Consider the following 11,032-nt stretch of genomic DNA (forward strand, 5'->3'; position numbering starts at 1 on the left):
GTTACAATTTCGATTTCCACCTGTCCAGCATCCAAGCTGAACATTGAACTTAGTTGCTCAGCAATGCATGTTGTGTCCACATTCATGAAAGGATTGGAAACAAATGAGACACATGGCTCAAGCTGATCAAGGTCACAAAACCTGTTCTCAAACTCTTGACCAAGTCGGTTTATGACTTGAGTGTACTTTTCTGCAACTTTGTCAAAAGTCTCAGATGCAGAAGCATTGTCTTTCAGCACCATCTGCACAGAGGGAAAGTGCAGCACCTTTTTTCTCTGTAAATGCACAGAGAAAATGTTCATCTGGGCTTTAAATCCATTTAAAGCACTTATCATGTCAGCAACAGTCTTACCTTTGCCTTGCAGCTCACAGTTCAAATGGTTCAGTTTCCCAGTAATGTCTGTTAAAAACGCAAGGTCAAGTGTCCACTCAGTGTCCTCCAGCAGAGATGTGTCTTCCCCTTTGGATTGCATGAACTCCTTGATTTCACCCAAAAGTGACAAAAAACGAAGCAAAATCCGTCCCCTGCTGAGCCATCGGATTTCCGTATGTAGTAGCAGGTCACCATATTCAGCTGACAGCTCCTCCAATAGCACCTTGAATGTTCTGTGCTGTTTAGCTCTGGAGCGGATGCTGTTTATGATCTTCACGACGGGAGTCATGACGTGCTCGAAGCCGATCACGTTTGGGCATAACGCCTGCTGGTGAATGATGCAGTGGTAATGCATGAAGTTTGGGAACTCTGTGTCACCTTTACAGTGAGCGATGAATCCCGTATGTCGCCCGATCATAGCAGGAGCCCCGTCGGTAGTCACTGATACCAGCTTTTCCAACGGTACCTTTTTCTTCGCGAAAAACTCCTTCACCGCGTTATAGATGTCAACTCCCTTCGTTGTTGTCTTTAGCGGCAGTAGTGTCAGAAGTTCTTCTTTTGTGGAGAAACCATCAAATACCATCCGGATAAAGACCATCAGCTGTGCTGTACTGCTGCTGTCGACGGACTCGTCACACTGGATGCTAAACCAACTGCACTTTGCCTGATCCAACTGATCGGCCAAGTTCCCGGACATAGCCGACACTCTTCTAACAATTGTAGTTGCCCCCAGCTGGACATCAGAGAGAGTGGAGATTACATCGTTTCCATATTTCTCGTCTTTAAGCACAGTTTTTGCAATTATCATCATTGCTTCTTTGAAATACTCCCCGTCTAAAAATGCCTTCTTTTTCTTAATCATGAAATGTGTAGCTCTAAATGAGGCTTCGGTTGCTTTTTGAGAGTTTTTCACCGGTCTCGTGAAAAAAGACTGCTGTTTGCTCAAACCTGCCTTTAATTCGCGGGCCTTTTCCGCTCGCAGTGTGCTGCCCTTTGGGTAGTTAGCATGGTAGCTTGTGTGACACGTTCGGAAATGTCTCTCCACGTTGTGCCGCTTTGCCGTTGCCACAGTTGCCCCGCAAATGAGACACACGCATGAATCTTTCACAGTGGTAAAAAAAAACTCTTCCTCCCATTCACTGTGAAAATTATATGTTTTCTTCCTTTTTTCCGCCATGTTTTCCTCATCTCCTCACCTTTGCCTTTGCTGGTCTTCACGGCAACTGTTTCCGTGGAGACCAGCTAGCACTAAATATTAGATCATGATCTAATATTTAATAATAAACATTTTTTTAATATATTATCTCTAACAAATTAACGCCAATGCAATTGTGATTAAAAAAATAGCAAGAAAAAATAAAAATAGATGCAGCTTACTGGTAAGTTGTTATGGTGAGCTATTTTTAGAACAGGCCCGCGGGCGACTCATGTGGTCCTTGCGGGCGACCTGGTGCCCGCGGGCACCGTGTTGGTGACCCCTGAGATAGATAGTGTCTGTCTGAACCATTAATATGGAGAAGCTGTGGTGGGACTTGACTAAGGTAGTTAGAAAGAAGTGTACTTATAGTTACACACTTTGAGGTGCTGTTTTATGCAAAGTTTACTGGACAAAGCTAGACAAACTTCTTCCATAATAAAGGCCCATTTGGCAGCTATTTCAGTGTGCAATGTAGGCTTTGGTGATAAACCTGCTGGACATTGAATTTATGCCAACAAACCTAATACACAATGGGGCTAAAGAGTTTTTGCTTGTAACTGTATTTAGCAGTAAAGAAGAGGCATTCAAAAATATGTCTGATCACTCACTATATGCTACTTTTTTCAAATTCCTCTGCAGTTTCTGTATTTCCTTTGCTCATATTTATAATGCAAGCTGCAGTACCTAAAATCTACTGAGTCTGAAGGATTCACTCCAAGCAGATTTAAGAGTTTTTCTTGATTCCTGGCCAGTTTTTAGGTGAATCACAGCAGAGGAGTCGAGCCATAAAGGTGGAAATGATCAGAAATCACAGATGACTGTTGACAGATGTGTCCAGCAGGAGACAGAGCTGCTGGCAGGAGGGATGTTGTCATTGCTTTGATGCGAACTGACCAGAAGGGCCCGAATGCAGCTGCTGTTCAGGCTTCTTCTGTGAAGTCCAAACAGCTTTCACAGCGATGTACAAGGTGATGGCTGGAGGCAAAAGGGCAATAACAGGCAGGAGCATGAGGTGTGTGGGGGATTTGTTATTGAGTAAGAAAATGATGGTATTGGGGGGCAAAAAAAAATAAAGAAACAATTTTCTGGTGTGGTCTGAGTAAAGGGCAACAGGGTGTCTATTTCAAAAAAGAGATCAGAAAGTTGCAGCCACTATGTTTCCAGGTATGAAACTTTGAAGACATGACGGCTGTCTGGCACATTTGATTACATTTGACTAGTCTGCGATGCACGGTTTTCCTTTTTCACTTAGTTCTGATCTTGTGTGATGACTTGAGGTGGAAAAATGAACTTCTGAGCCTTTGAATAGTTGAATTGTAATCAATTCAAATTTTTAAAATGTAGGAAATTAATTTCCTTCATTTATAAATAACCGTGAAGTTCATTAGTCACCACCACCAACAGCAATTAAAGCCTCTACAACCCCACATTTTAGTTTGTAATATATAGAATAATGTGTTAATAAAAAACAACAGTTTTGACCTTTAGTCAACAGAGATAAAAAATAGGATACACTCCTCTTATCTTATAACTAATACTATGGCTCAAGCTCAAATTAGCAGAAGAAATGGTTGCCTAAATGTTTAATTGGGTTAAAATCTTTACCCGATGAAATGTACCATTATAGGCTGAGCTTTATAAGGCCATTGCGGAATATAGTAAGTGGAGTAAGTTCCCCCTGTGAAACCAGAAGCCTATGAGAGTGGGAGGTCTTGACTATTTAGAAGTTCTTTGTTTGTATCCACATGTGAAGTTGCAATTACCTCCATTTTCTTTCTGTCCTGTTTGTGTCGTTGCTTGTTGAGTTGATGCTGTAGTGGAAACATTAAAATCTGACTTTTCTCATGGGGCCTGATCGCACAGATAAAACTGTGTGTGAGAGAGGAATCAGAGTTTAGTGAGTAAAAAGAGGGAGAAAAGGGGGGGGGGGGTGTTTGTGGAGAGGTGAGCTGCAGAGGTAACGGTAAAACAGATTTAGCTGCAGGCTAACAGCCAAAGATCTGCCCATACTGAGAAAAAAAACCCAAGACTTTAAAACAAGATCGTTTTAATTCATTAATTTCTCCTTTATAAGCTCTGTTTTTTTGCAAGTATATTTTATAGATCAGTGTTTAACAACCACATGTAAAATTTCTGAAACCAAGCTTGAAATCGTGACATCAAGCTGCCAAAAAAAGCTTTGGAACAAAAACCTACTTGTCTTACTTTTTCTCCCTAAACATAAGTTAATTTTTTATTAAAAATCTGCTCTGTGTATAGGGCTGCCACGATTAGTCGACTAGTCACGATTACGTCAACTATCAAAATCGTCGACGACTAATTTAATAGTCGACGCGTCGTTTGAAGCTTTGTAAGATCACAAAAGACGCAGGAATAAGTAGCAGGATTTAAGAGTGTAATAACGGACTGAAACAGAAGATGGCAGCACATATTTTTAAAAGCGCTCCGACGTTTTCAGAGACGTCTGTTACCCACTAGCTCGATAGCTAGCCGGGGGCAAGGCTCATTAGAGCCCGTGAGAACACCGGACTCCCGGCTAATCGTTTTCAAACCCACCGCCGTCTTTCGCTACTCAGGTTAAATATATATGAGTCACTTAGATAACTTAAAAATGTTATTGTTTGGCTTTTTTTTAGTATTTTATTTGTTCCTGAGTAAATCGGTTTGGCTGAGATTAAAGTTATAGTTTTTACACAGCTGAATAAACGTCAAGCAGACAGCTGATTATCAGAAGTGTGAGATGCTCGAGAATAGAGCAGGGCGAAATGGCCAAAAATATTTATCATGATATATATTTGAAAATTTGCGATAACGATATAACCGACGATATAATTGATGCGAGACAAAATACAACTCCACAACATTACTAGCGCAAAAAGACAACCTTCCATTTATTTTCACTTAAACAAGAAGCTGGTTTTTATGTACATTAAAGCTTTATAAAAATGTAACAGTGCAAATGCAAATTCCTTGCTGAAAGTTTAACCAAAAGGCATTTCCAGTAGAAATGGGCTGACATATCCTGAGCATAACCATGTATAATATCCACTGAAGTTAAAAAGAGGTGCTTTGCAACATTAAACTGCAGTGTGCAGTACGCATTTTTCGGACCATAAGGTGCACGGGATTATAAGGCACATTAAGCGAAACAAAGCAGTCAGATAAATCAAACTTTATTAAACTCATTCTTCTTGCTTCCTCCACTTCTGTACCATTCATTCATTAATGTTGAATTCTCTGGCAGCTGCTCTATTCCCATGTTGTTGCAGTATATTAATGACTAACCTCGTATTGTGGATGGATTATCTCAGTTGTTCTCCTGACTGAAGTTTGGTCCGTTTACAGCATCCTGCCATGCGATTGCATTTGTCTCTAACCATGAAGAACCTTCACGTTAACTTTTATAAGTGGAAAAGTGTTAGTGTTCGTCCTCCAGCTTCACTGTTTATGTTATGCTAACATAGCTTTGTCTCTAGCGATCGACTAGCACATCATTATATACCAGCTAGCCCAACTTCAGTAACCCTACAAACGTCACTGCTGTTTAGTTTCCTGTCTTCATTTATGTTGGAAGTGATAGCAGAGCTGTACGTTTGATTTTTTTCAGAAATCTCTCAGTCAGAACATGCAATATCATGCTTAGGTAACTAGCGAAACTAGCGAGCTAACTTCCGCTAGCTTCCTGCTAACTTCTAACTCCGTTAAATGTAATAACTTTTGTTTTCATGGATGCCTGGAAGTTAAACTTTATAGTTACACCTGGTAAAGCAGCAATGCTGATCGTTTTATTAAAGATGAAAGAATTTAGACAGTTTTTAACTCTTAAGTGATGCTGCAGTGTTGTTTGACCTGAAGATTACGGAGTTTAGGACCCAGATTACTCCCAGATTTAAGAGCATCTTAGTCCGACAAATATGACAATAACAACGGCCGCTTGCATGTTCTGCAAAAAAATGTGCTTTGTTGTGTATCTGACGGACAAACACCAAACCAGTTCCACATCACGGAAGTTGCACCATTTTTACAAACCAATTCTGGTTCATCTGTTTCACTCAACAATCGGCCATGTGCGTATGAAAACAAAGGCACTGCGCATGCGCGTTTTACTCCCATTCTATCACGATATTTCATTTTCCTATCGTTGCCTAACATTATACCGGTATTACCGTGAACGGTATAATATGGCCCAGCCCTACTCGAGAATATACTCCGGTGTCCTGTTATATTTTAGATAGCAAGGAGTTTATTAAACTTCACCGAAACAATCTGCAAATTTCATTAAAATGTAATAAACTATCATCTTGTCTTTATTTTTAGTTAGCACCTTAAACACTTAAAGCTGTAAGCTAATGATAGTTATATAAGAGCAGATGCTGCTGGTGCAATAAGGTGTACGTTTTACATCCAATGGATGATGATCTGATTAGTCGACTAATCGCAAAATTAATCGGTGACTAGTCGACTATCAAAATAATCGTTTGTGGCAGCCCTATCTGTGTAGGACTCGATTAGCTGTTTGTGGTGTGCTCCACATCCAACTTCAACCACCAAATGCAAATTATCATCTTTAAAAGTGGAAGATGTGGACATTATCAGTACATATGACAAGATTTAGGTGAAAAATCATGTTCAGGGGGTGGAAAAAAAGGAAGGGAAGATGAGGGATAGGGGAAAAACAGAAATGATACACTTACATCAGATATTGTGATTCTCACTGTAACAGGGAAAGAGGTCCAGGCTTATTGCATTAGAGGGGGGAAAATCCTCTGTGGAATGACTGAAGGAGCCAAGATCAACAGAGCCCTGTAAGTGCTCAGGAACAGAGGCAAGAACACACGAATAACATGAATAATAATAATTGTCATCATCATAATAACGCAAAAAAAAAATCAGTATTAAAAAAAAGGAGCTCATTTTTGACAGTTTTTGGTGGTCTGTGTCTGGAAAAATTGAAATACTTTACAGTGAGTTTGTTTTGCAATTGATATCATCATTTTATCTTTTACACTGAGTGAAGCTTGAAATCTGCATTCTTAGCCACAGTTGAAGACAAAATAGGACTTTAGAGCTTCTTATATCGAGTCTTTTAACGATGGTCAAGCAAAGCAAGTCAGTTTCAGCACCATGGGGCATCATTTTCTGACATTTTGTTGATTAAATTGAATTGAATCCCAGCATGCACTTATGTTTGCTCGCACAGTTGTCCTACTTTAAGCTGATAAGGCAAGCTTGCTCATATAGAGATTTTACAAACGATATCGATATTTGTGGATTTTGGCTGTTTTTTTTACCTGAGTTGTGCTGGTGTATGGCAGAAGTGCGAGGGCAGACACAAGGGAAAAGCAGATTTTTTTGTTTTTTCACTTGCATAACTTTAGATACTTGGGTGTGTAACATGTTACCTTTGCCATATATGTGATGAAAAATAAGGATAAGCCTGTTAAATCCCATCAAGATGAGAAAACTACATTAGAAATTTAAAATTTGATATTTTTTAATACAAAGTTTTGAGTTTTTCATAATCCCTTCAGTGGGATTTCTGAGGAAACCACTGAATGTAACTGGAATGCTTTTTTGGCATGGAAATGTCCAAGCTGTCCAAACGTATTAATGTGAGCCTTTGCTTGATTACGGACTACACAGTGGTAACTGCCTGTATTTTCACAGCTAGCGTTAGAAGGATATTTGCCAGCTTCTGATTGCAGTTTCTTACCTCTGCTGAGTTTGGCGGGCGGCTCTCTCCGGTAGACCGTAATTCTTGGATCAGATGAAAGCCGGCCTCGCTAAAGAAAGAGCAGACTGGCATGAAGTTTGGCTTCTTCAGCACACCATCATCTCATTGCCTCTGTTTTCCACAACATGTCGTCATTATGTAATGATGGTGCTGTTCTGAGTCACATGCTTTACACTATACCTCAATGTTTAACACAGCTCTAACACTGAAACAACGCTTTTGTTGATAGGACTGTAGCAAATTATGATGAGAGTAGTTGAAGCAGAACTATCGTGCTTGCTGAGTCTCAAAGAAAAACACAACGTTCTTAAAAAACTTAAGAAGCCACTCCAGGTTGTCAGACTAGTTGTTAGTAAGCAGTGTTTTTGTGTGTGGCGATCTCTTATCTCTCAGCTAGTCCTGCAGCTTAAGTCAACAAACATCAGTGCTGTCTGTACTGCAGGTGCTCGATAGTTTGGGCTCTCAGGAGTTTGCAGCGTGGTTCAACCCTGCAGGCTCTTTGTCACGTCCTGCTGCAATTGGGGAGAAGAGTTAGTGTAAGGCCCTCTGCAACAAAGTTTTAGGCAGCTGGTACATAATCAGGATTGACCTGTTGGGGGACGACTACAAACATGAGCATGATTGGTGCAGTAAAGGCAATAAGTCGTTAACTTAATTTACATCATTCATTTAATTTTTCTGTTATTTCTGATAATTCGATAAACAAAAAATAATACTAATAAAATAATAGTAATAATGCATAAGTAAATAAAATGTCAACATAACTAGTGAAAAAATAATCTAATATTGATTGGTGATGATAAGTGTGGTTGGTTGTTTATTAGGATTACTCAAAAGGTTTGGATTAGTGTTTTTTGCTTGGAGGGTCTTGGCTGAACTGGATTAAGTTTCATAGTTGATCGGGATTCCGGAATTTTTTAGTCTTCTTCACCACGATGAGATGAGGCTAAATTGGACATTTTGTGTCATATCTTCACAAATGCAGATGAGATGTGAATAGAGATCATCTTAATGTTAAAAAGAAAATACCACAGACTAATCCCGATCCAGCTATCCTTCTGAATCCAGAAGGATCCTGGATTCATTTTTTCTTTTCTTTTTTTTATCTGGTGGTCTTAATGAAAAATTTTCATGACGTTGGAACGAGGTTAAATTTTCCTAAACTAAGCTTCCATAAACCTCAGTACTTCTGCATTTGTCAGTATGTGCTTAATGAGCAAAGGTCCTTCAGGTGAGTTCACAGCCAAACTAGCTCGTGTTCACAGTGTGTGTGTGCTGGGAGCTAGCTGGTGTGCTCCATGTAGCGCTCTCTCTCTTTATCATTGACCTTTCCACATTCCACAACCTGCCTCTGGAAGTCAGCCCTCATTGGCTGCCACACTGCATGCTTTGTTTGAAGTTGCCGTCGGGATTGGCAGGTTTGTATGTTCCTGGATCTGATACGTTGAGTGGACTAGTTCCTGCTGTATTTTTACTCTCTGAGGAATGTGCCTTATCCTTATGGAGGCTGACACTTTGTAGTCTGTTGGAAAGCTGATAAAGCGTTGGCTTCACAGCACTCTGAGAAACTCCTGATATAAACTGATCTTGTATTCTGATGGATAAATGGGTCATATTATTATGAACCAGCCAACGGACTATTGTCTTGATGCATGCTAAATCATCCAGGTAAGTAAATCCCAAAAGGTTGATTGTGTTGATCTGGACATAGTGTGTTCAGTGGGAGAAACGCTTCGTCACTCATCCAAGTGACTTCTTCAGTCTCAGCTGACTGCAGGTTTCCCTGTGATCAGTGGTTGTTGATCAATGGTCATGACAATTTGTATGTTAATGATCAAGGAACTGACCTCACAGCCCGTTGTTCCTTCAGTGGGCTAGTTTCAGTTACTGTGCAAATGTACTGTTTATAAGACTGGGGAAACCTGCAGTCAGCTGAGACTGAAGAAGTCACTTGGATGAGTGACGAAGCGTTTCTCCCACTGAACATGCTGCGTCCAGATCAACGGAATCAACCTTTTGGCAATCGAGTATTTATTAAACTACACACCTTATAATTTTATGATTTAATTGTTCTTAGCTCTGCACTGATACTACAGAATGCACAAAATAATCTACTTCCAAACTATCTAAATTAGAGTTACATTGTGAAGTCATGGAGGAAAAAACTGTTTAAAAAAGTAAACTGTGTACCTGTCAAGGGCATAAACCTGTAGAGTAGTTGTGACTAGAAACTCCAAAAACATATACATAAAAGAAATAACATGATAAACAATGAGGTGTGCCTCTCAGTGTTCATGACAAACTTGTCTTTATCTTTTTACTCTTTCAATGTCAAAGATTTGCCCATTTGTGTTCTCGCCCTGAAATCTGTTTATTTCCCTCTTTTGAAACTAAGCAACCATATCACAATTTTTCTATGAGCAGCTTTTAAACGTGTTTTTAAGCAGCGATGTTAACACAATACATTGGCAAGATTTTTGAGTCTAAGATAATGTGTTTCATCGTGTAGTCTTGACATACTCGGCCTCCGCGAGTCCTCCATGTGTTGATGGTTCTGTTGACATTAGCAGACAGACGTGGTATTTCATAGCAGGCTGGACAGCACTAATTTGAGCCGTACTGGCAGGTCCTGCCATGCCAGAGTGACTCATATTGTCATGTGACAACAAACAACAACAGAAAGACCTAAAAATGTTTCAGCCAGGAAATAGCTCATCATTCATCCTTTGTTTTAACTTTACTTGGTATTTCAGAGTAAATGAATCCATTTTAGGGCTCAAACATCATTCAAACTATAGATTTACAATAAACACAACTAATACCTTATTGATTAGTTGAGTAAATAAACAGATTAGTTGTGACTGTATGTGACTGTATGTTGTGTTGACACCAAACACAAGGCCAAGTTTTCACACAGCACATCTGCACACAGTAGCTTTGCAATGAGGCAGACTGAGGTGGACTTCAGCTTCATGTGATGTGATGCCTGAGTTAAAAATATAATGCTAAAAAACGGTTAAAGGAACACTTGAACAATTTTAACCCTGAGGGCTGGACTCAAAATCCCACCAAAAGGATTGATGATTTTGGTTTCTTGGTGGCTGTTTTTTTTTTTTAATTGAATAGTTCATTCATCAAATCCAATCTGAGATTTAAACGTTTCCTTTTTTTTCACAAGTATAGTTCAGCTTTGAATATTTTACTTCATTTTGATTCTTTTTGAACCACTTCTGTGGGAAGATGGAGCTGTGTAGTTCAACCTCACTTTTAAATAGAGAGGATGAGAAAGGAGAGGGCCTGGAGAAAAGTAAGTGAAATTGTAGAACTTCATGATAAGGTCTTCAAATTATGTTACTGTAACTTGATTCCAGCTCTTCTTCGTCCCATTAGCTGTTAGGGGGTTTTATGATTTGATTTTATGGAGCCAAACAGTAGTTCATTTTAATCCATTATACTCAGAAAGGCTGGCAAAAGCAGGTAATACTCACTGACCAATGATTTGTGATTTTACAGGTCCTTAGCATAAAGATATGGCACACAAAGTATCCTCAATAGAAATCCTGTCATCCTTTCTGTCACACTTCAGGAATCTCCCGCCACAGGCATATCGTTACCTGTGCTGTCACATGATGTCACTCTGATTATGACAGCACTTGCCCAGTTTCAGCTCTAACCGGTATGACTGCGGTTAAAGGAATCCAGTAATAAAGGCAAACCAATTACCAAC

At 39.6% G+C, this 11,032-nt stretch overlaps 1 protein-coding gene across 1 annotated transcript; it reads right to left on the minus strand.

Moving 5' to 3' along the window:
• Nucleotides 1–210: 210 nt before the first annotated feature.
• LOC146619362 (general transcription factor II-I repeat domain-containing protein 2-like) lies at nt 211–1,181 on the minus strand. The gene is made up of 2 exons (XM_085370220.1): nt 353–1,181; nt 211–242 (listed from the first exon to the last, which is right to left on the minus strand). The coding sequence occupies exons 1-2, from the start codon at nt 1,179–1,181 to the stop codon at nt 211–213; spliced, it is 861 nt and encodes a 286-aa protein (XP_085226346.1).
• Between the last annotated feature and the right edge of the window lie 9,851 nt (nt 1,182–11,032).

The sequence above is a fragment of the Diplotaxodon limnothrissa genome, linkage group LG14 (genome assembly GCF_057381915.1).
Source record: "Diplotaxodon limnothrissa isolate DT_005_m linkage group LG14, D_limnothrissa_male_GT1.1, whole genome shotgun sequence".
NCBI classification, from domain to species: domain Eukaryota; kingdom Metazoa; phylum Chordata; class Actinopteri; order Cichliformes; family Cichlidae; genus Diplotaxodon; species Diplotaxodon limnothrissa.